We start from the raw sequence: 25,517 nt of genomic DNA, 5'->3' as shown, positions 1-25,517 counted from the left end.
CATGTCAGATTTGCAGTCATGAGTCCTCACATATCATGGTCAGTTTCCAGTATCCAGGTAGAAAGATGATGGTCCACCCCATGTACACCGGCTTATCCTTTAGAAGCGTAGGTTGGATGGTGTTAAAAGCACTAGAGAAGTCAAAAAACATGACTCTTACTGTGCTCCTAGCTTTTTCCAGGTGTAGAAAAGCCCTATTAAGGAGTGAGATGACAGCGTCCTACATGCCTATTCCTGGCTGGTAGGCAAACTTAAGTGGATCCATTGATGGGCTCACCAGAGGTCAGAGATATGTAAGCACAAGCCTCTCAAACGGCTTCCTCAGATGTGGGGTCAGTGCTACTGGTCTGTAGTGCTACACTCCCGGAATTCAATCTGATGCTGGGTAAGATCAACTAATGCGTCCATCTTGTTGGGTAAAGATCTCACATTCCCCATGATGGTGGATGGGAGAGTTGGTCTGTAATGTCTCCTTTTGGCCTAACACAGAGCACCAGCTTGGTTCCCCCTGTCTTCTCCTTTTAAGCTCACATCAGTTTTTTTCCTGGAGTAGCACCTCCGTTTTGCGGAATGCTAACAGCTGATCCCTGGTGTAAACAATAGGACCACAGCTGTAACAGAGTGACCAGATACAACTATGAAAAAAGTGAAAAAAGGTAGACAAAACAGAACAAACTCTGTAACTTTGATGACCATAGTGTAGTTCACATTTACAGCCACATACACTGGAAAAGAAAAACACAAATTGCTAAAAAAAAAAAAAAAAAAAAAAAGGAAAAGAGTTCAAACTTAAACGGGAGCTGTTGCAGCAGGCTGCCACTCGGGCGGTGCCATCTTCCATTCATTAAATATACAGTATTTAAGTTTAATTTCTATAGTATTGTCCCTTGGGAATATATACTAAAATAGTTGCTGAAATGTGAAGGGTGTACTCACTTTTGTGGGATACTGTATACATTTATATGTATAAGAAATTAAAACCATTTCATTTCCATTTCATGCCTATTTTGACTACTAAACTTTTACATATTAGATATCTGATCTTTTTGTTAACTGTTGTTCATGCTAAGTCACAAAAAAAGGTTTTACCAAGTTAATTAGAGATAATGTTCATCCAATTTGCCTGGACAGATAGAGGAAGAGTCCTAGTAGTCCTGTTTCACTATTTACATTTATAGCATTTATGGCAGATGTTATTATTTTGATTATTTTGATTTACGCTTATGCAACTGAGGAGTATGGCCTTGGTGAAGTGCTTGTCAGTCATGGGATTTGATCCTACAAACTTTCAATCAGTAGTCCATCGTCTTAACACTGGGCTACCATTTCTTACAATGATTGCTCTATCTGTGAAACAATAAATGGAACTGCAATGAATAGACAATCGGTGCCACACAGATGAGGATGGTTCTCTTTTGAGTCTGGTTCCTCTCAAGGTTTCTTCATTATATCATCTCAGGGAGTTTTTCTTATCACAGTCACCACTAGCTTGCTCATCAGGGATAAACAAATACTTTTAGGGACCAGAACTTTCCAGCGATAAAGTGGTTCTTCCACAAACTATTACCACATTATGGTAAACAGTTATAAACTCATAAACAGTTATGGAACCAACACATTATGGTAAACAAACTCAAAAACAGTTACCACATTATGCCTTTGGATGTGGTAGCATTAAATTTTTTTTCACTTGAACTTTGGAGACCCAAACCTGTTCCAGCATGAATTTCAGATATGCACAAAGTGAGCTTAGCATGGGTGGCCTAGTATAACGCTTTGGCCTCAGCCCTATTGATGAATTGGAACACTGACGGTACCCTTGGGGCTCCTCATCCTTCATTATTACCTGACTTTACTCAGCCCATGTGGCTGAATGAGCACAACCACACTTCAGAATTTAATGAAACATTGTCCACAATAGTAAAGGTTATTATAACAGCAAGCTGGAACTAACTGTGGAATGGGTTGTTCAAAAAACACATACAAATCTTATGGTCAGGTGTCCTCAAATATTTGTCCTTATAGTTGTAGAGAATGTGAGAGGAGAGGGAAAAACAATTAATAAAGATAAAATGAGTATATAGTTTGAACAACAGTTTGCCCGCATTCTCCACCATTATATTTAGCAAATGGGAGAGAAGAGGGAAAAAATTTATAAAGATAAAATGAGTATATCGTTTGAATAACCTCATTGCCCGCATTCTCCACCATTATATTTAGCAAATGGGAGAGACAAGGAAAAAACAAATGAAAAAAAGATAAAATGAGTATATAGTTTAAACAACAGTTTGCCCGCATTCTCCACCTTTATATGTAGCGAATTTAGTTCGCAAAGAAAAAGAAATATTTATAAGTAATTATAACGGGTTATAGTTACTCCTAAATATTTAAATCAAGTTGAATTGACAGTAATGGAATTAACATTACACTTATTTGGTCTGTTCGTCCGGCGAACAGACATTATAATCTTTTATTGATCCTATAAAAGAGGTATCTCCCCGGCTGAGAAAGACGCAACCCTTCTTTACTTTATACTGTACAATTAATAGAGCATGTAGTTCAGATCGAATGTTGCAAGAACCTTAAAATGTGAGCGGCACTCAGAGACAATCACTTATGAAAAATACGGCGTTTAATGAATGAGACAAACACAACATAAAACTAACTACACAAACAAACAAAATGAAATAAAGAAAATAAAAATGAAAATAGAAATAAACAAAAAGTTAAAAATTCATGCTCCCTTTTGGTGTGTGTGTGTCTGTATATGTGTGTGTGTGTCACAAACAGACGTACTGGGGAGTTTCGAGAGTGAATTTTTTTATGGTTTGAGGGTCCCTGTGGAGTCAACCAGAGAGGCCAGGGGGTTATCTGGCTTTCGGGGTGGTATGTGTGTGTGTGGTGTGTGTGTGTGTACTGTGTAAGGTATAGGGACTGGCTTGTGTTATCAGTTGAATGCTGCTTTGAAGTCAGCTGGAGAGGTCAGGGTTAGTCCTGCTTTGTGTCTTCCAGGGTAGGGGTATAACACTGTGGTATACAAACTTTCAAAAAAAGTGTAAGCCGTGGTGTTCATCCTTTGATTGAAAAGCAGATGTCAAGGGTTAAAAGTGAATACCTGGGACATGAAATCTGAATGACACCCACCAGATGTTACATAGTGTTTGTCTCAACACAGTTTTAGATTAGATTAAACTTTGTAATTGTGCAAGGTACATGTACAGAGCCAATGAAATGCAGTTAGCATTTAACTAGAAATGCACAACTGGCCTATTTACAATAAGTAGCAGTATTATAAATAGGGATATGGAGTCCATATGTACAGGGGTGGGAGAGAATAATTTGCAGGGGTATATAAGAATTCCTGGTTTTGGTCTGGTATGCACTGTGAAGTCTTAGGGCCTTATACACACACAGATGTGCATTTCTAAATCGGACAAATGGACTCTGGTCAGGTTGTAAACATATTGCTAGTTAATTAAAGCCAGTTTTAGCTTTTTTTTAAATAAATGTGCTAAATATATTTTAGGGGTTTAAGCATGAAATGCTGAAACCCTATTGTTATTGTAGAGCTTTTTATTATTATTAGGGGTTTAAGCATGAAATGCTTGTCTTGTTGACAAAATATCAATCCAGTTAGCCAAAGGGGGGCACTACAGTCCTGAAGGACTTGTGAGGAAGTACAGCTGGCTCTGTCCTCTCCTGCACAAAGCATCTGTGGTGGCAGTCCAGTCCATTCTATCATCCAGCTGCACTCCCAGGTATATGTAAGTCTTTACAATCTCTACACAGCCACTGTTGATAGTTACAGACTTTGGTTTAGGCCTGGATCTCATGAAGTCCACCACCATCCTAACCATTTGGCAGGACTCTGAGTTGTATTGAAAATCCAACATATACAAGGTGAACAGGAGCGGAAAGAGCGAAGTCTCTTGCGGTGCTCCCATACTGCTGACGGCAGTGTCAGTCCTGTAGTCCCCCAGTCACATGTAGTGAGGTCTGCCTGTCAGTTAGTCCATGATCCATGCCACCAGGTGTAAGCCCACTCCCATTTCTGTCAGTTTATCTCTAAGGAGCAGCAGCTGGATGGTGTTGAAAGCACTGAAGAAGTCTAGAAATTTAATTCTTACAGCTCTGCTTGCGCTGTCCAGGTGAGAGAGGGATCAGTGTAACGTAGATTACGGCATCCTCCACTCCCACCTTTTCCTAGTATGCAAACTGAAGATTGACGAGTGCATGGAGGACCTGTTCCCTTATGTGGTGTAGCAGCACTTGCTCCATAGTCTTTATTATGTGGGCGACTGGCCTAAAGTCATTCAGCTCTCCAGGGTGTGGTTTCTTTGGAACTGGAATGATGCAGGATGTTTTTCACATAAAGATGTGCTGTAGAGGGTCTCCCAGGGCAGGCCTTCAGTAGTCATGGTAAAAACTCCACCTGGGCCAGGTGCTTTGAATCGTGGGTGGAGGGACACTCTCCCCTGTGCTACATTTACAGTAGTTTCAGGGGGTAGAGAGACTTGTGTTACCCCACTTCGAGCTGCATCCAGTGATTATCTTCATCCTGTCCCAAAAAATTTAATTGAATTGAACTAAAAGTGTAGAAAAAGAACTGGAAATGCAAGAGCTGTAAAAACATGAATTTAGAAATGTTTAAGTAAACCTATTCTATTAGGATATTTTGGCTTTTGTTCATCATGACCCAACATCCAAAAATGGTTAGATGAATATGAACATAAATAATGTGCTATGGCCTTTATACAAAGTAATGATGACATATGACAACCCAATCATAAGTAAAAAAAAATCGTAAGTCAAAGATGGTACTATGACTGTGACAGACTTTCCTGCTTCATGCTAATATATAATTAGAATGTTCTGCTCTAAACTGATGGCTTTCCTCTTCTTTTTTTTCACTGCAAGCAGGAGACATACTTGGGTACTTGGAAAAACTGCTTTTATCACAAAAATTGCTGTTTAAAACAGAAAAAAACCACACTGAGACAACTTTACTCCATCGACCACTAGCGAGAGTGGGCCATCTCACATTGCTAGAGATATGCTCATTCCAGCTGTGCGTCCATTGTATCGTACTTCATACGCTGCTGCCTGTGCCTGTTGTGTGAAATTTAAGTTTTTTTTTTTTACACAATTTTGTTGTATTGCTATCGTAAGATCCAAAAATTTTATTTCAAACCATCGTAACTTGGGGACCATCTGTATGGTGTATGGCAGGACTGTAGCATGCTAATACATACAGACTATTACAACACTTGATGTCGATTTCTGAACAAACATTTTTTTTTAAGTGGTTTATAATGCACAATTTTGAGAGGGGGTAAGAATAACATTTGGGCTAATCAGTTTTACATTGGTTTAGTTTTATTGGCTTTAGAGAGACCCTGTGTATGTTATTGTAGACATGATTTGTGTGTGTTAATGTGTGTGTGCTGTTGTTCAGTTGGTGTGGCAGTCATATCCGCTGGGGTCAGCCATTCCGCCTGCACCACCTAACTACAGGTCATTATCTGGCTCTGACTGAAGACAAAGGCCTTGTGCTGCAGGATCGGGAAAAATCAGACACAACCTCCACCACCTTCTGCTTCCGATCTTCCAAGGTCTCTGACATTACACCTGTTTGGACAGCAGACATAATTGCTCTCTGTTTGAAGGATCGTAACCATTTCACAATCAATCAAAAAGCTTCTGCTCTTCCTGGTCAATTTTGTACATGTTTATTAGGGATATTAATCTAGGATCAGAACTAATTTAGGAAAATAGAGGCTTCAAAGTTATGAATGTTATGTAAGAGCAGTGAGCTTCAGGACACCTAATGTTTCTCAACCCAGAACAAAGACCTGTACATTGGTTTCAGACTGATATATTATTTATTAAAATGAAGATGTGTTAATCAAACAGGAATAGATTTGCTGATCTATGAAGAGTAGTCAAACCACCCTTGCTTAGCAAATCTATATTTTAATTTTCAAACAGATGTTTGGATTTCATGTCATTTGTCATTTTCAAGCGATTATTCCATGGGAAAAATAATTGTGATAAAATATAAAGTGTCTCAGTAATAATAGCAATGGTTTAGCTTGTGAACTTTTCTCATATGCAAATTAATTTATGTCTGTGTATCTGTCTGTCTCAGTCTTTGCATGCTGTGTGGGTAATCCTAAAATTATGAGTCATCTTAGAGATGGAGGTCAGCCCATCTCCTTGAATGGCTTAATCTGTCCATCTTTGTAAATTGCTTCCTTATACCCAGTTTACTCAGCACATGATGCTAACCATGATTAAATGTATTGTTAAAGTTTTTGCTGACCTGCTTATCAGGGGACTAAAAATGCATTTTAATTTTATATGAATGTTGAAATTAATAACTAGAATTAACAGCATTATGATTGATATGAGCTGACTGTGGGCTGTGTGTTAACACAGATCAGTTGACCATATAAAAGGTGTTGTAAAACTTTTGAAGGTCTCACATGGCAATGCTGGAGCAATTAATTATTCCACACTGAGTAGAAATCCTTGAGAACACTTATGTTTTTCTATATAGCTGGCAATTGCATTTCAGTTTGGAATGTAAGATAACATGTAAGATTCTTAGTGCTTTATAGTTGGAAATTTGAATAAAGGGTCAAGATGTAAAGACTTTAACCTGTTAGAATTCGCCCAAGATTCTGGGACTCACAGGTAAAAATGCCCTACCTAAATTTAAATGTTAACAGTTCCTGACAAAAATGTGCTACATGCACAATTTAAATATATTTAGAAAAGATAATAAGTTATAGATGATGAAGTACCGTGAATATAAATTTCCTGAATTGAAATGTTTTCTTTTCTTCATATATAAATGCATGAAATCAGTAATGTGGCAATCCAGAAAAGTAATGGGGTAAAAGCCACATGTTTCATGAGTTTATATTTTAAATTGAATGAGGAGATCATGAAAAATTTGATTCCTACAAACATGCATACAAACTATGTTTGGTTTGGTCCTCCACGCCCCACCCAGCCCAAATTTTAGGACACAGCTGAAAATGCCCTATGTAACTTTAAATGTTAACAGTTAACAAAAATGTGCTACATACACAATTTAGATATCTTTGGAAAAAGACACTTTGGGCTTTACTAACAATCATTCAAAGTTGATATTGCTAAACTCAGGTGGCGATTCAAACTCTATTCTTACAGTCTGCATTTAAATGAATGGCTGACCATTAAAGGCTATTGTTATACATGTTTGGCTATTGAAACAGATTTGGCAGATATTGATGGCCACTTAGCCAGACCAGCAATTGCTTTACAGTCATGGCTATTTGTATTGATGTCCGGCCATTCCAATCCAATCTCAATAATTCTCACACACACACACACACACACACACACACACACACACACACACACACACACACATACACACCTATAAAACCTATAAAATCATATAAAACTGTAAAATTGTTATCTCCATACAGATCTCCAAGTCTCTGTTGTTATTCCGCCCCCAAAATATTTTCCACATTAACACATCAACTTTTTTGACTGTCCATTTTAATTGCTTTTTTTTTTTTTGTAAACAAAGCCCAGTTAGCACAAGCTGAAAACAGCTGTTTGTGCAGAACTGAGAGCTGCATCACTTTCTGGGGCACTACACGTGCTCCTCTGTTTGACCACTAAGAGTTTGTAAAGTGTAATAAAACTAAGACTTGCCCACCTGGGGAATAAAATCCTCCCATATATTGTTAGAATCCTGAACTCATTAGCTACATTTTCCATCAATCATTTTATTTCCATAATGTTACTGGCTGGAAATAAATGTTTTGAAATGATAGTTGGTGCAGAACAGACACCTGCCTGTAGAGTGGAAGCTCAAGCCCGATAATCCTCTTTTTATAAAATAAAGCCTCTTTTCCGTTTTTTTGTTTTTTTGTGGTCTTATTTGTTTTGTAACACTATATCTACCAGCCATATTTGTTTTTTTACTAGAAAGATGTCATTTTTTATAAAGTTATTCCGAAACATATACAGACAATACACTGTGACGTAACCAAAAGAATAACCATCTAAATTACAACACTATTGTTTGGTTGGAGCAAAAATGCTTTACAGCATGTTGTTCAGTGGAGGCTTTATTTCTTAATAAACTGGGATTTGCAGCAGTGGATGTGTTTGGGACTTATTGTTATTACAATACATGTGTAAGTACTGCATTTTTTATGCATGTTGTTTACACACATTCAGCAAATACATTCGTTATACATTTTCCATGGAAAAACAAACAGGGATGTAAAAGCGATCCTTGAGGCTTAGACCTTTAGAATGATGTATGTCAAGTCAAGTTTATTTGTATAGCGCGTTTCACAACAGACATTGTCTCAAAGCAGCTTTACACAAATCAACAGTTAAGGTGAACGGTGTGCATTATTATATGTCATGGTTACTCTTGTCCCTTTTTATTTAATCTTTTGCTAAACATTAACACTGATTTTTACAACATTAAAGCTCTAATCTTTCATGATGTTTCACTCCGCAGGAGAAGCTGGAGTCGAGTCCAAAAAAAGATGTTGAGGGTATGGGGGTGCCTGAGATTAAGTATGGAGACTCACTCTGTTTCATCATGCACATGGCCACTGGCCTGTGGCTCTCATATCAGGCACCAGATGTGAAATCAACACGACTGGGGCCTCTCACGAGACGGGTAAATCACTTATGTATTCTTTCCATTTGGTGTTATTTAACCAATTTACAATATTATACTGATTACAATTTTTATATGCTTACATGTTAGACCTGATGACATGGCCAGTCGATGATAATTCAATTTCAGCCACCTACTTGTGATTCTATTAATATTCTATTAGATTCTCTAGTTATTGCTTTTCATAATATGAACGTATTTTATAATACTCTCTTCCTACTTGTGCCTTGGTTTCTGTCAGGCCTGTCTTCATGCAGAAGGACACATGGATGATGGCTTCACACTTCAACGCTGTCAGCATGAAGAATCACGTGCTGCACGCATCATTCGCAACACCACACAACTCTTCAGCCATTTTATCAGGTATAGGACCATGGTCCATGGTCTGCATGGTCCATCAGTATGATAGTGTGGAGAGCTTGCTGGCTCAGGTGGGAATAAATGGAAAACAGGTGTTTTTTTGCCACAGTCATGCTTTAATGTTTTCTTTTACTTTTTACTGTTAAGAAAGCATGCACATATACACACATGGCTGTTTCTAGCCTTTTTGGCACCCTTTTAATTACCCCCACCCATGCCTCCGGCCTCCCACCACAATGCTTCACTCCCACACCGTACACATTATTTGTATGTTCAAACATTCCCTGCCAGAGAGACTACTCAGATAATCGAAAGTAATCAAAATACGTAAAAATTGCAACATAATGGAAAAAAACCCTCTACTTCATTATATTTCTTCTAAACCCAAAGGAGAAGAAGGAGAGGAGAAAGTCATCTACAGAGACAGCAGGAAAAGGAGAAGTAACAGAGAAGGTTATAGTGGGTACTGTAAACTATGACTGGTCAAAGGAGAGAGGTAGCTGATATGATGGAGAGGAGAAAGGTAGATATGTTGTGTGTTCAGGAGACCAAGTGGAAAAGGAGTAAGGCCAGGAACATTTTAGGTGGGTTCAAACAGTTATTTCATGGTGTGAATGGAAAGAGAAATGTATAGGGGTTAGGAGTGTAGTGAAGGTGAAGAGAGATTCTGATAGGGTTATGAACATGAAGCTGGAAGTTAAAGAGGTAATGATAATTGTCATCAGTGCCTATGCTTCACAAGTGGGTTGTGAGATGAGGATAAGGAAAAATTCTGGAGTGAGTTAAAGAAAGTGGTGTAGAGGGTACCTAGAAATGAATGATTAGTGATTGAGGTGATGAGGAGGTGATGGGTATGTATGGCCTCAAGGAGAGGAATGTGGAAGGGCAGATGGTGGTAGATTTTGCTAAAAAAAATACGTATTTTAAGAAGATGGAGGATCATAGGTTTATGTGTAAGAGTGGAGGAATGTATAATGTGGACTATGTTCTATGTAGGAGATGCAACCTAAAGGAGATTGGAGACTGTAAGGTGTTGGCAGGGGACAGTGTAGCTAGACAGGATCGGATGGTGGTGTGTAGAATAATTTTGGAGTTTGGCGATTGAGATGGTTTGGACATGTGCAGAGAAGGGATATGGGTTATATCGGTAGGAGAATGCTGAGTATGGAGCCACCAGGAAATAGGAAAGAGGAAGACCAAAGAGGAGGTTTATGGATGTGGTGTGGGAAGACATGAAGGACGTTGGTTTGAAAGAGGCAGATGTAAAGACAGGGGGTAGGGAGACGGATGATCTGCTGTGGTAAACGCTGATGGGAGCAGCCGAAAGAAGAAGAAGATCTAATCTGGAGCTGTCATGCTTGGGTCCATTCTTACCACAGATTCTTGTTCTTGGCTGACAAGAGTAGAACCTAAGGTGTTTTTGCTGCTTTAGCCAGCCCCTTGATATATTGTGCATTTTCTCAATTTTTTTATTATCATGGTTGTAAATAGTGGCTATGCATACTTCTGGACTTGGTTTGAAAGAGGCAGATGTAGAAGACGTATGGAGATGTATGGAGACGGATGATCCACTATGGCGACCCCTAATGGGAGAAGACGGAAGAAGAAGAAGAATGAAAAAACTTTTACTAAGTAGTAATAATAATAATACTTGTGGTGGGACGGAGGTGAGGTGAGGGGAGCAACAGGGCAGCTGGTTGTCGCCTAGGCGACTGCCCAGTTTGCCTATGCCTAGAAACAGCTCGGCAGCTTGGCATCTCTCTCGCTCTTAAGGCTCTCTGCCTTTTATTCTCTTTCTTGCTCACTGAAAGAGAGAACATTCAACAGATTCGGCTCCACCTTCATTTTATAAACTGGTTTTCAGATGGAATTATGAAAATGTACCACAGATGGAATGTTGTAAAACAATGTTTATTAATCATTTATTAAACTTTTTTTTTCATAAAAGAATATATTTATTACTTCTGGAGTTAAATAGGTAGATATATTGGAGAGAGGCTGGAGTGACTAAACACAGATTAAAGCCTAAACTGGGGTCAATCCTTCCTAAGTTAGAGAATATGTACAGTATTGTTCAAAATAATAGCAGTACAATGTGACTAACTAGAATAATCCAGGTTTTTAGTATATTTTTTATTGCTACGTGGCAAACAACTTACCAGTAGGTGCAGTAGATTCTCAGAAAACAAACAAGACCCAGCATTCATGATATGCACGCTCGTAAGGCTGTGCAATTGGGCAATTAGTTGAAAGGGGTGTGTTCAAAAAAATAGCAGTGTGGCATTCAATCACTGAGGTCATCAATTTTGTGAAAAAACAGGTGTGAATCAGGTGGCCCCTATTTAAGGATGAAGCCAGCACTTGTTGAACATGCATTTGGAAGCCTGAGGAAAATGGGTCGTCCAAGATATTGTTCAGAAGAACAGCGTACTTTGATTAAAAAGTTGATTGGAGAGGGGAAAACCTATAAAGAGGTGCAAAAAATTATAGGCTGTTCAGCTAAAATGATCTCCAATGCCTTAAAACGGAGAGCAAAACCAGAGAGACATGGAAGAAAACGGAAGACAACCATCAAAATTGATCGAAGAATAACCAGAATGGCAAAGGCTCAGCCAATGATTAGCTCCAGGATGATCAAAGACAGTCTGGAGTTTCCTGTAAGTACTGTGACAGTTAGAAGACGCCTGTGTGAAGCTAATCTATTTTCAAGAATCCCCATAAAGTCCCTCTGTTAAAAAGGCATGTGCAGAAGAGGTTACAATTTGCCAAAGAACACATCAACTGGCCTAAAGAGAAATGGAGGAACATTTTGTGGACTGATGAGAGTAAAATTTTTCTTTTTGGGTCCAAGGGCCACAGACAGTTTGTGAAACGACCCCCAAACTCTGAATTCAAGCCACAGGACACAGTGAAGACAGTGAAGCATGGTGGTGCAAGCATCATGATATGGGTATGTTTCTCCTACTATGGTGTTGGGCCTATTTATCGCATACCAGGGATCATGGATCAGTTTGCATATGTCAGAATACTTGAAGAGGTCATGTTGCCTTATGCTAAAGAGGACATGCCCTTGAAATGGTTGTTTCAACAAGACAATGACCCCAAACACACTAGTAAACGAGCAAAAGTCTTGGTTCCAAACCAACAAAATTAATGTTATGGAGTGGCCAGCCCAATCCCCGGACCTTAATCCAATCGAGAACTTGTGGGGTGATATCAAAAATGCTGTTTCTGAAGCAAAACCAAGAAATGTAAATTAATTGTGGAATGTTGTTAAAGAATCATGGAGTGGAATAACAGCTGAGAGGTGCCACAAGTTGGTTGACTCCATGCCACACAGATGTGAAGCAGTTTTAAAAAACTGTGGTCATACAACTAAATATTAGTTTAGTGATTCACAGGATGCTAAATCCTAGAAACAAAAATAGTACAAAATAGTTTTGAGTTTGTACAGTCAACGGCATACACTGCTATTTTTTTGAACACACCCCCTTTCAACTAATTGCCCAATTGCACAGCCTTAAGAGCGTGCATATCATGAATGCTGGGTCTTGTTTGTTTTATTGAGAATCTACTGCTCCAACTGGTAACTTGTTTGCCACGTAGCAGTAAAAAAATACTAAAAACCTGGATTATTCTGGTTAGTCACATTGTACTGCTATTATTTTGAACAATACTGTGTGTTGAAGGAATAAAAACTCTAATACAAAGCTATGAATTATCAGGTATCCTGTTAGCAAGTTTAGTCATTAACAGCACTTTGTATATTCCACTTTATGTTGTTAGAATTGCATAATTAACATTCTCTGCAAACCTAGTTTAGAAGCACCTGAGCATTCAGCAGTTTAAAGACACACCTTCAAAGTAATGAGAATCGAGTATTCGAGTGCGGAACTGACTCATGAGGTCAAAATTATGCAGTATCTGCTCACTGTGCAGTGAATCAAAACTATGTACCACAAAAAGAACCTGAGGAGAAATCATTTAACCCTCCAAAGACAAATATTTTTCTGTTTCCAACTTTTTGGGATTTATGAATGAGATCAGGGTTTCCAGAAAAAATAGAACTGGTTACAATTAACCAACCCCAACATCTCTAAACGGATTTGCATGAAATTGCATACCTCAGAGATCAGAGCTTGCAGTACAGAAGAGTTTTCACAATTTCTCTGCTTTCTTGCATCACTGATACTGCTGTGCACACTTAATTTGGCCATTCTATCACATTCTATTATTAAATATACTTTTTGAAAGCAAAATGTTATCACTTTCTGTCATACTTTTTGTCAACACATGAACATCATTTCTTTAATAACGTCTCTAGGTGACATATGTAACCGTAGTTCCCTGAGGGAGCTGCATCTAAATGCTTTGGCAATGCGCCCGAGTGTTCACGCTCTAAAATAATCTGTGTAATCAGTAAAAAATTTGACTCTGGCCATCACCGGTGGAGTGATGTCACGACCAGGAAATATAAAACACATGGAGTGAAGCCGGCACCAGCTTCTGTAAAGGAGAAGAAAGCACTGCAGGGAGGCCAGACGTCTGGCTTAGAGACGCATCGTCTCGTTCCCTCAGAGAACTAGGGTTACATACATAACCCAGAGACGTTCCCTTTCAAGAACTCGAGCTGCGTCGAAATGCTTTGGAAACGAGTGTCCAATCATGCCAGACTGACCAGTCCCTGACTAGTGTGTATGTTTAAGCACAGCTAGGGGAGGACAGAGGGGCCAGGAGAGGCACTGCGGTCCAGGTTATAGAACCGCACAAAGGTCAGCGGGTTGGAACAGCCTGCAGCGTTGCAAATGTCTTGGAGGGGTACTCCAGTGGACTAAGCTTTTGAGGCAGCCACACCCAAAAGGAGCGGGGAGGACTCATAGGATGATGCAATAGCATCAATAATCCATCTGTTTAGTGTCTGCTTATTAGCAGGGAGGCCTCTCCTGGGAGAGCCATAGCAGATAAGCAGTTTTCCTCCAAGGACCCGTCTTGTGGACGTAGGTGTCCAGTGCACACACCGGACACAGACGGGTCAGTTTTTCCTAGTCTGGGGAAGAAGGAGAATAGAAAGTCTGTAACCTTACAGGTTGTGGGACGACTGAGGGCACCTTGGGGATGTAACCTGTTCGGGGGTACAGGAAGAGACACTGGCCATACTTGGGGTGAACTCCAGAAAGGAGGGGGAGACAGAAAGGGCTCGCATGTCTCCTACTCTCTTAATAGAGCAAATGGCCAACAAGAACACGGTCTTGATGGAAAGGTGCCGCCAAGGCGCCTTGGCTTCTCTGGGTGCCGCGAAGTAAATGCGTTACAAGGGTTTCTGTCCAGAGATTGCCCTGCTAAAGGGGCATGATATGCTGAAATAGCGGCTGCGTAGACTTTCAGTGTGGAAGAAGCCAACTCCTTGGCGAACTATCCTGGAGGAACTCCAAGGCAACTGGGCAATAGACTGGATCCAGCTGGTGGTGCTCACACTACAAGCAGAACAGACTCCATCTGGCAGCATACGACCTCCTCATTGAGGGAGCTCTGAAATGGAGAATGGTCTGTACCACCTTGGTGGAGAGACCAGAACCTCAGAGCTGTGCCCCCTCAGGTGCCACAACCACAGCCTCCACAACTCCGGGCGGGGGTTAAATATGGCACCCCCGACCTGGGAAAGGAATAAGACTGACATGTCCCATGGAGGGCCACCTTAGAGCTACCAGGAGGAGGCGGACTCCATCCCTGTAAACTCTCTCCAGAACTCATGGAAGCAGCGCAATGGGGGAAAGGCATACAGAAGCTGCCTCAGCCAAGCCTGAGCCATACCGTCCAGCCCCAGTAAACTGCTCTCAATGAGAGGAGCTTCCCCAGGGCCCAAAGGAAGATCTGGTGCACCAGCCTGTACAGGGAGCGAGAGCACAGACCTGCTTGAAGGTTGCTGTAGGAGACCACCGCGATGTTGTCCATACAGATCAGCACGTGGTGATTTCTGAGGTCTGGGAGGAAATGCTTCAGTGCTAGAAGTTGATGTGCCAAAGTAGATGGGGCCCTTCTCATAGACCTTGGGCAGAGCTACCACTCATGATCGCTCCCTGGTGACTCCCAGCATGGGGCCTAGAGATAGGAACCCAGGATCTCATCAAAGTGAGAGAAAGTGAGAGACTGTGCTTCTCTGACCTTCCTGACGGCCGTAAGGATGGCCACAAATCAGGCAGGAGAAAGCTGCACGTGCCAGGTGAAAACCCAGGAAATGTAGGAGCTGCTGAGCACCACGGGTTGCAGGGTTAATGGACCAGATCCCTGGGTGGGCCGGGGCAGGGCGGGCACCATATACAGCAATGTGCCCCTTTACAGCCGGATCCCCAGGAAGTTCTGTGACAGGACTTTTTTGTCAAAGCTTTCCTGTTGAAGATGTCAATCCTCAGATCTGTCACCTCACGGGGCTTCGACCAACAGGGGGAGTGCGAGTCAAGGGCCCTAGCGGTCTCTTTGGTGCCTCTGAGAGCCAGAGCTACTGTGTGGCGGAGCTCTTGAACACCTCGTGAACCACATCCAGCTCATGCAGCAGGTCAGCCTAATACGCCTGTAACACCGCCATGGTGTGCAGGGATGCAGCAGCTTGACCTGCCGAAGCATAAGCTTTACCCATGAGCACAGACATATTACTAGTTTTAGGGTCCTAAGGGAGCAGGCAATCCCGGGAGAGAGGTAGCTGGCAAGCGTCTCTTCAACCAGCTGCATCGCTCCATGTTTTTTCCGCCCCCGGGAGGTGACAATACACTGTCGAGCTGGGGGTAAAGGGACAGGCCGAAAAGGCTTTGCCCAAGACCTGGACATCTGTGTGCATGATGGGAAATATCTAATTTACTGGATGAAGGCACTTTCTGCTCATAAACCGGCCAAGTTTTATCGAGCTTGATACCAAAGCTTTTTGTTTAAAAAATTGGCTGGTCCATGGCTGCCCTGGTGTCTACAGAGAGGCACCTGTGGCTCACTCTGTCAGAAATGTCTGTCGGGAGGTACAGACATGTAGCATCGCGACTCGCACTCCCCCTGTTGGGGATCCTGTGTGATGCTCAGTGCCGAACCCCCTTGAGGTGACCGATCTGAGGACTGTCATCAGAAGGAAGGCTTTGATGACAGGTCTTTTTGGGGATCTGGCTGTGAAGGGGCGCCTCCTTGCCCCAAGGAGGAACGTACAGCCGAAAAGTGTGCTTAACCTTCTTGCTTGATTCATTTATTATTTTTTTGGAGACAAACGATTGACAAATACAACACATACACACTTGCACTTCGTGAACAAACAGACACTGGCGCTGGCTTCACTCTATGTGCATTTTATACTTCCTGGCTGTGACGTCACCCAGCCAGTGTGACAGCCAGCGTCCAATTTTTGACTGGTTACACATTGTTTCAGAGCGTGAACACTCAGGCGCGTTCCCAAAGCGTTTTGACACAGCTCGAGTTCCTGAAAGGGAACTAAGGTTTTAGTCATGTGTTTAAATCTTGTGATCACTGAACCTTATCTCTTCATAAACCTTTATATCAGGGACCTGGACAGTCTTGCTGGCAAGAATCGTACATCTGTTACTCTTCCCATTGATGAGGTTTTCCAGACCCTTAATGATCTCATTACATATTTTCAACTCCCTGATGCCAAACTTGAGCATGAAGAGAAGCAGATCAAGCTGCGTTCACTCAAGAACCGCCAGAACCTCTTCAAACAGGAGGTCAGTGTCCTTAACCAGCTTTGACAAGCCAACTTGTCTTTTTCTTTTTTTTTTAATGAGAGAACATTTATTGAGGGACCAGGCAAGGGTCAGATGTAGAATAGTTACAACTATTTTTCCATTTTTCAGAGTATGCTAGTGTATTACCTAGAATCACCTATGAAACTGCTGAACATTTTCAAATTTAATTCTGCAATATGCAAATCCAGATACAATATGTCTAATCAGCCCAGGAGAGAAATAAAACCCAGGTACGCAGGTGCTTACAATTTACGAACAGTAATTAGTAATAAAATCTGAGAAATGCTGTGATTGTTAGTCATATGGACTTATATCATATTCTACTTTTGTTTTACATATGGTCAAACGTTTGTGGGCACCTAATCAACCACAGCTATGCTGTCACAAAGTAGGAACACAACTGTGCATTACACTTTCTCTTTACTAAGTAAATTACTACTAAGTAAATGGCCCAAATAAGTTCTGGTGGAATCCCTGCAAATAAAAGCCATCTTAACACAAGGAAACATATCTTGAATATAATCAAATGTTTCAAGAAGTACTTTTTATAAGATTACATTAAGCCAGTTAAACAACCATTGAATTTATTGCTGGACATCATTATTCGAGCTTGTTCGTTTTCTTGTTTTATATACAGTATATATTGATATTTCCACTTGCTAACATCTTTTGTTAGTGGTTTGCTTCAGTGACTGGACATGAACCCTGAAAACTACCTCAGAATTCTGTAATGAACGAATTTTTTATTTATGGAGCTGTGCTTTATTTAAGCTTTTTGTTCTTCAAATCAAAGTCTTCCTGGAAAATAATCTAAGGCATTTTCTCAAATGAGAAGTAAAGGCATCAACAATTATATTTTTCTAATTAAGTCTATAAAATGTCTATTATGTCAATTGAGTCTAATAATAATATTGTTGGTTATAGAAATTGGTTCCTTGATTAAAGACAAGGTTGAAAAACACATAGTTAAAGGTTAGAGCGGTTTGCACTCAGGATAAATATGCAGGACACATACAGTACTGTATGGTCACTGTGACAGCAGAGCTCTTTTTTTTAGTTCTTTTAAACTTGCTTTCTCTCTTTGTCTTCTGTCTTAGGGAATGCTGACACTGGTGTCAAACTGCATTGATCGTTTGAGTGTCTACAGCAGTACAGCACATGTTGGGGAATGTTTGGGAAAGGAAGCTGGCACAGCTTGGAAGGACATTCTCAACTTACTCTATGAGCTTCTAGGTACAGTATAATGCCTGAGACTGAGGGAGATGTTATTTCTGTTAGAGCATTTTACATGTTCAAATTAGTTTGGTCATTAAATAGTCCTCCAGCGTATTTATTCTCTGTGTACAAATATGATTTCATGGTTTATTAAAGTTTAAACCAGTTCCTAGATCTTTCTGTGTTGCTAAAGAGTGATTTATCAGACCACTTTATTTGTTTGGTACTGCTACCCTGAGCAATTATTATGAGGGTTTTGATCCAGTGTAACTGTATATAAAAATAATCTTTCACTTAAATTTACATTCACAAAGGTTGCAAAGGTGGGGATTTTTAAGGGTTTAAATTTTTCTTATGATTGAAAAAAACACAGGACACAAAAACATATTCACTCATACATTATTTCTTTTACCTTCATTTTTACAGTATTGTGAATAATTTTTTTTACCGCTAGGACTATTGTGCTTTATGATCATACATGTCATTCAGATGTTTTCTTAGCAGATGGCATCTAAATCCATGATGAAGTATGCCATGTAGCCACATCAGTGTCTTATATGGCAGCTGATTCAATCAATTAAATATTTTTTTATTTGTATAGCTCTTTTAACAATGGACTTTATCTCAATGCAGCTTTACCCAGATAAGACGGTAATGAAGAATGAAGAAGATTGTCTCTTGTAATTGTAAACGTGTCTCTAATGAGCAAATCAGTAGCAGCGACAGTGGCAAGGAAAATGGCATAAGATGGCATAAGGCAGAAACCTTGAGAGGAGCCAGACTCGAGAGTGAACCTGTCCTCATCTGGGAGGCACCCAATGTCTGTTTATTACAGTTAAACATTGTTGACGTGTGCAGTAATGGTAATCAAATGCAACCTGTAGACCTGTTTCAGTGTAGAACACTGTTGACATTAGGTACAGTCCAAATCCATCCTCAAAGCTCCTGTGTTGCTCTGTAATTTCATGGATCTTTAAGCTGTTGATGTGACCCCATCCCCAGCTGCACAGAGTGGCTCCCAATTGAAGAGATCCCCATGCAGAGGCAGTCCGGGATGAAGCAGGCAGATCAAAGTAGAGGAGAGTGCCAAGAACACAGGTCACTAGTACTTCAGGATCATATTCAATTAAAGAAAGAGAAGAGAGAGAGAGAGAGAGAGAGAGAGAGAGAGAGATGGATTATAAGTATCTTTATTGTTGTATAAAAATTAAAGACACTGTGGAGTTGGGGACTCTGGCAAGACTAGTTATGGCATCATAACTAAAAAGAAGAGCCAGAAGGCACAAAACACTATGTCCATGATCCCTCCAGATCTGTTCATTTTGTCTCAGAAACACCTAGAAGACTTGACTAAATAAATGTTTTAAGTCTAGAGTTGAACACTGAGACTGTGTCTGAGTCACAAACACTAATTGGAAGGCTGTTCTATAACTGTGGGGCTTTATAAGAGAAAGCTCTGCCCCCTGCAGTAGTCTTCATTATTTTAGGTACCAACAAAGAGCCTGCACCTTTTGAAGCATGGGCATTCAAAATAGTACAGATGTTTGCTCAGATACTGTAGTTTGAGACCATTTAGTGCGTTATACGTCAGAAGTAGTATTTTATAGTCATATTTTCTAGATCTGAACCCAGCCATTAGGGAGGCACAAGCGTAAAATGTGCCAAATGGAGGGGAGTATTTTGAGCAGCTGATGAACGAGGAAAATGAGAGAAAGAGAAGGTTGGATGATGTGGAGTTAGTGAAGTGATATTGTGATTTGTGGTGAGAATAGTGAGCAGGTTGAGAAGAGCCTGGAGAGGTGGAGGTATGCGCTAGAGAGAAGGGGAATGAAAGTCAGTAGGAGTAAGACAGAGTACATGTGTGTGAATGAGAAGGAGGGCAGTGGAGTGGTGCGGTTTCAGGGAGAAGGGGTGGAGAATGTGGTGGAGTTTAGGTACCTGGGGTCAACAGTGCTAATTAATGGAGAGTGTGTTAGGAAAGTGAAGAAAAGAGTGCAGGCAGGGTGGAGTGGGTGGAGAAGAGTGACAGGAGTGATTTGTGATAGAAGAGTATCTGCAAGAATAAAAGGGAAAGTTTATAGGACTGTGGTGAGACCTGCGATGTTGTATGGATTAAAGACATTGGCATTGAGTAAAAGGCAGGAGGCGGAGCTGGAGGTAGCAGAGCTGAAGATATTAAGGTTTTCGTTGGGAGTGATGAGAATGGACAAGATTAGAAATGAGTTTATTAGAGGGACAGCGCATGTAGGACGTTTTGGTGACAAGGTGATGGAGGCGAGATTGAGATGGTTTGGACATGTGCAGAGGAGGGACATGAGTTATATTGGTAGGAGAATGCTGAGGATTGAGCCACCAGGAAGGAGGAAAAGAGGAAGGCCAAGGAGGAGGTTCATGGATGTGGTGAGGGAAGACATGCAGGTAGTTCATTCTGATTAATTCCAATGGAATTAAGATGGAACTGCTGTTCTACAAAAATTAAGCTGAAATTGAAGTAACCACAAATGACTTTATTAGTCTCTCACATCATTGTGGAGGAATTTTGGAAGTCTTCTTTACAGTGTTGCTTGTTTATTGAGTTTAGCTTGCATTTGTTTAAACTCAGCTCTCTTAAGCATCACATTATTTTGATGGGTTTAAGGTCTGGCCATTGCAACACCTTCATTCTATTTTTTTTTATTACCACCTCAATGACTGCATTTCCCCAGTCCCTGTGCCTGCAAAACAAGCCAAAATCATCACCCCTTCACCACTGCGCTTGCCAGTTGGTAAGAGGTATTTCTGTTGATATGCTGTGTAAGAAAAATAATGAGCACAACAATGATCATAATAAAGAAGTTTATAACAGCATAGCGGTGACAAAATACATGAAGTACTTTGGGTTCATCGGAGTCAGAAAGAATGCAGAACAAACTCTGCCCATATATTTTATAATGTTCTTTATTTTATAGTTTAGATAGGATTTATCTTTTAAATGTAAATTAAATGTAGGAAATGAGTAAAAGAATACATGGCTGGGTGATACCACTATCAAGCCGGAGGTCAGCAGGTGGTAGTCACCGGTATTTACACCTTTGCTGGTGCCAGCCCCCCAGCAACTTGGGTTAGTGTATTGTTTAAATGATAAATATCTCGGACACCTTTTGGATATAGATGGTCCTTGATGGCTTGCTGCATTTTCCAGCCCTTGATGTCTTGCTGCCTCTCCCTGAAGAGGTCTTCAAGAACCACCACAACCAAAAGAGATGACATACATTGAACATTAAATTCTTATTGAATTAACACATACAATTAACATAATACACTAACAAATGATGAGGAAAATACATCCACATCCTATAGTAATCATAGAACTATCTGCAATCTGACATCTTGGAACACATTTATATTACATATTACATATATTACAATATAATATTTGGCCAAGAATGAGGAATATACATACATACAGTGATCTTAAAAGTTACATCCCAAATTAAACCTGAATAGGCAAAAGCTAACTAAATCATGCATTTGTTTGGACAAAATCTTTTTCTCCTTTCAGACCTGCACAGGCTTCAGAAATATGACAAACAAGCTTTATTTTGCATCACTGATATTTGCATATCGTCTAGTCTTGGTAACTCAAAAATAAAATTCTGGGATGATTCCTCCACTGGATTGAATGATATTGTCTTTTGATATGGCCTCATCTTTACTGAACCCAGCAGGAAGTGCTGGTTGTTGCTCTGTGTAATCTTGTATTATTTTTCTTACTGGAAAGGCCAATGTTACCATCCATTCAGCCATTGGTTAGGTGATTCTAAAAAACATGAAACACATAAAAGTTCTCAGCGTAATCAGAGTTTCCTCTGAAAACACTGGGCAGATTAACAATAAATAAACATTGGATGAAAGTCCATTAACAAGGCATCACTTAAGTTTAAGGTGTAGCGCCTCTAAATTCTGTTGGGAGAATCATTACACATTAAAATGCAGCAGTTAACTCTACTCTTTACTGTGGTATTGTTGGTGTTAATTTTGGTAGAAATAACCCATACAATTCCACCTTGAGAGTTTGGTTTAACATAGTTAGCACATGGACATTGAATTATCTAATGGCTAAACAATTGTTTCATTAGCTCACCAGTTTCTATCTACATGCACGCTTAGACCTTTCCTCTTATCTTAGCTTATTAGCAGTCACTTTAAAACATGTCTAATGGGACAAAACTTTAGCTAGATCAATATAAAATTGTAGTTTGAATCTCCAACATAAGATTTCTGATTATGGTTAACATTTTGTCAGGGATTCCCCTGCCACGCCCCCCTCAGTAGCTGTCAGAGATGCACCCTGCCACACCCCCCTCAGTAGCTGTCAGTGATGCACCCTGCCATGCCCCCCTCAGTAGCTGTCAGCGATGCACCCTGCCACGCCCCCCTCAGTAGCTGTCATGGTTCCTCGTTATCCCGTGCCTGCCTGAACGACCGACAGCTGTGGCTCGTTACGGATCAGACTATATAGACTCACGTTCTCGAGTCACAGGCTGTCAGTTCTTAAATTGTCATGCTGGTCATTCCGCGACCGCCTGCCTTCCCGCCGGTTCTGTCTCCAAGACTCTGTTTCCGCATCGGATTACTCTTTGCCGTGGAGTGCTTTCATTTCAGGTTTTGTTTTCCGTTGGACATTTACTTTCGTGTTGGATTACTCGTCCCGAGCAGATATTCGTTGTTTGCTTTTCTCCGTGGCTTGTGAGTGTTTCTTTTGTTTGAACTGATTTTGAATAAAGACAATGATAGAGTTATTTCCGCTTCCGCGTCATCAGCCTGACACATTTACAGCTCTGATAGGCCTAAATGCTACAATTCTACCCAAATCCAGTCTTATGAGACTACTTTGGAGTAAATGCATTACAATGCCTGCAATAGTCTAAATAAATACACACCAGTAGCAACTTTAGCTACATTAGCTTAAATGCACTTGAGTGCTTTAACAACAGTTCAACACCAGCTAACTTCACATTATTCTACATATATACTCATTACATGTGTAACTTATAGCATATGTTTTACAACTGCAGGGACTGTAATTTTAACAGTATAATCTTAATTTCTAAGTTGCTTCAAACAAAATACTACTTGGATGTCACAAGAATTTTTGTTGCGACAGAAATGGATAAAATGCAATTATTAGTCCTTAACCAAGGCAACATTAGCAAACAGAGTTTTTACTCTTGGGGACAGTTAATCATTTTACTACAGACCCCATAGCCTTATTAAATACTGCTGTGAGTTCACATAGTTTCTTTTAAATGTGCAGTTAACTGATTTGGGTTATTAGAATGCATATTTCTGCACCGAAGGAAATAGGGTGGTGGCTGTCTATTCCTACAGATCAGCATTTTTGGACTATGTGGCCAATTTTGTGGCAGAAGGAACAAAATGTACTTTTTTTGATTTTGTGCAAAATCAATTGCTCACATTCTTCTGTGGGCTTAAAATTGGGATTCTTAACACCTAGTGCCAATACTAGAGACGTCTTTGAACTAGAATTACTACTGTAAAACTGTATCATCTTAGTAATAATGTCATTGTATTTAGATAAATGTGTCGCATGCATTACTATAGCAGAGTGGGTGAGGGGATCACACTTCTTAGTCAACACAGATTTGAAACTGGCATCATTCAGAGTAATAACAGGATTGCCAGTGAAAAATTTAAAGGCCTCAAATAATCACTCAGAAAATGCCACTGGCTGCTCCCCTTTTCTCATGTGAATGCCAGCTATTTTATCCCAGTTAACTGACATCAGCCCTAACACTTCAAGCAGTGACTGTTTCCTTTCTAACTTATTTGCAGTTCTCTCCTTTACTTTCTGAGTTAAGCTTACAGACAAGATGTAAGGCAAGCATAGGGTTAGCAAAATGTAGGTGTCACCATCCATACACTTGTAAATGTTGGCATATCATCCCAGGTTTTTCAGAAAATCTAAGGGATCCTGTTTTACAGGATAAAATTTTCAATATTCTTAATTACGGCTTTTAGTTCATTGGGGCTAAATCCTCAGACCATTGGCTCCTTCCCTCCTTCATTAGCTCTCACAATCGTAGTAACGTGAATTGGTGCTATGAGAAATCTAGATGTATAGTCAGAGCATTCACTATTTATTGACACTATTTATTGAGACTCTTTTTCCCAACCCTCATCACTGTCTTTCTGCAAATGTAATATTTCTGGAACCCTGTTATACAATGCAAAATCTACCATCTTTTTACTGGGATTTTCCTCAGTTGTGCCATTCTTTATCAGAATCTGACAGGCAGCCTTAGATTCCAAATCGTTAAACACGGTTTTAACTGATTATTTGAGCATACTGTTTTTAGTTTTCAAAAATGCAATCTCTGTTCTTTTCTTCTTTCAATATTGTTTCACCGACTTGTAATTTTTTTGTATAAATGTCTCCGATACTGACTCTAGAATGAAGCTGCTTTTTTTTCAGCCTCTAGCTCGACTATCTTCCTCCTGGTTACCTTATATGAGGCAAAAACTCCCTGGAGTGCATTTGCAATTTTTCCTTTTTAGTTCCTAGTTATTTTGTGATAACTTTCAAACTTAGAAACAGCCAACTCATATGGCTAATCACTGATCTTCTCTATTCTTTTAAACATCCCTTGTGAGCTGTGTTTAGTGATGTACTTAATAATCAGCTCTTCCATTTCAAAAATGCTAAGTTACAACTACACATTATGTACTTACTTTAAAATACCCGCTAGTCTAATTATTCACCATACCAATACTTCTAGTGCAAAATGAATAAACCTCCACAATATCAGTTTTAAATGTAACACTGTCGCAATCCATCAGACAAAACAACACTACTTTACTGCATTATATCCTAAACCAGTCTTTAAAACAGTTTAAAGCAGTGTCACAGTCAGTCACCAACCACTACCCACTAAAACCACACTACTTCAGGTTTTAAACTGTTTTAAACTTTACAGAGCAGCTAGGGATCAAGCTCTTTACATTATCACCAGTTTGACTTTCTTTAGAAACTAATAAACTTAAGCACTTTGCTTCAGTTACTTTAGAAACAATACTATTCCAATACAACTTTGCCACCACACTATGTTGAGCTGATTTGGTTCTATTAGGATCCTATACAGAAATGTACCAAATAGGCTTAAGAACTCCTCCTCCTTATGTTTAAGAAACTTAATTATTTTTGCCCTTAATTTTCTTTTTTAATGAGGGGTTCCTTAAAAAAATAGCATAGAAAAAATAAACCGCTTTTGTTACCTTTTCCATTTTTTTTGGAAATCCCTCGCTGAGTGGCTCACCAACGTAAGGAAAAATTATGAGGACAATGATGATCATAATGAAGAATTAGTTTATAACAACATAGCAGTGACAAAATACATGAAGCGCTTTGGGTTCATCGAAGTCAGAAAGATCGAAGAACAAACTCTACCCAGATATTTCATATTGTTCTTCCCTTTGAAGTGTAGAAAGGATTTAGCTTTTAAATG

At 40.0% G+C, this 25,517-nt stretch overlaps 1 protein-coding gene across 1 annotated transcript in view; it reads left to right on the top strand.

Moving 5' to 3' along the window:
- Window positions 1–25,517, top strand: part of LOC124389836 (ryanodine receptor 3-like) — a 462,748-nt gene that overhangs the window by 102,306 nt on the left and 334,925 nt on the right. The window contains exons 10-14 of the mRNA XM_046855362.1: window positions 5,456–5,612; window positions 8,537–8,701; window positions 8,943–9,064; window positions 16,596–16,776; window positions 17,895–18,030. Of these exons, the coding sequence (XP_046711318.1) occupies window positions 5,456–5,612; window positions 8,537–8,701; window positions 8,943–9,064; window positions 16,596–16,776; window positions 17,895–18,030 (761 nt within the window). The remainder of the gene's footprint in view (window positions 1–5,455; window positions 5,613–8,536; window positions 8,702–8,942; window positions 9,065–16,595; window positions 16,777–17,894; window positions 18,031–25,517) is intronic.

The sequence above is a fragment of the Silurus meridionalis genome, chromosome 8 (assembly GCF_014805685.1).
Source record: "Silurus meridionalis isolate SWU-2019-XX chromosome 8, ASM1480568v1, whole genome shotgun sequence".
Taxonomy (NCBI): domain Eukaryota; kingdom Metazoa; phylum Chordata; class Actinopteri; order Siluriformes; family Siluridae; genus Silurus; species Silurus meridionalis.
Note: the sequence above shows the minus strand (reverse complement) of the source record. Positions and strands in the feature narration are given on the sequence as shown.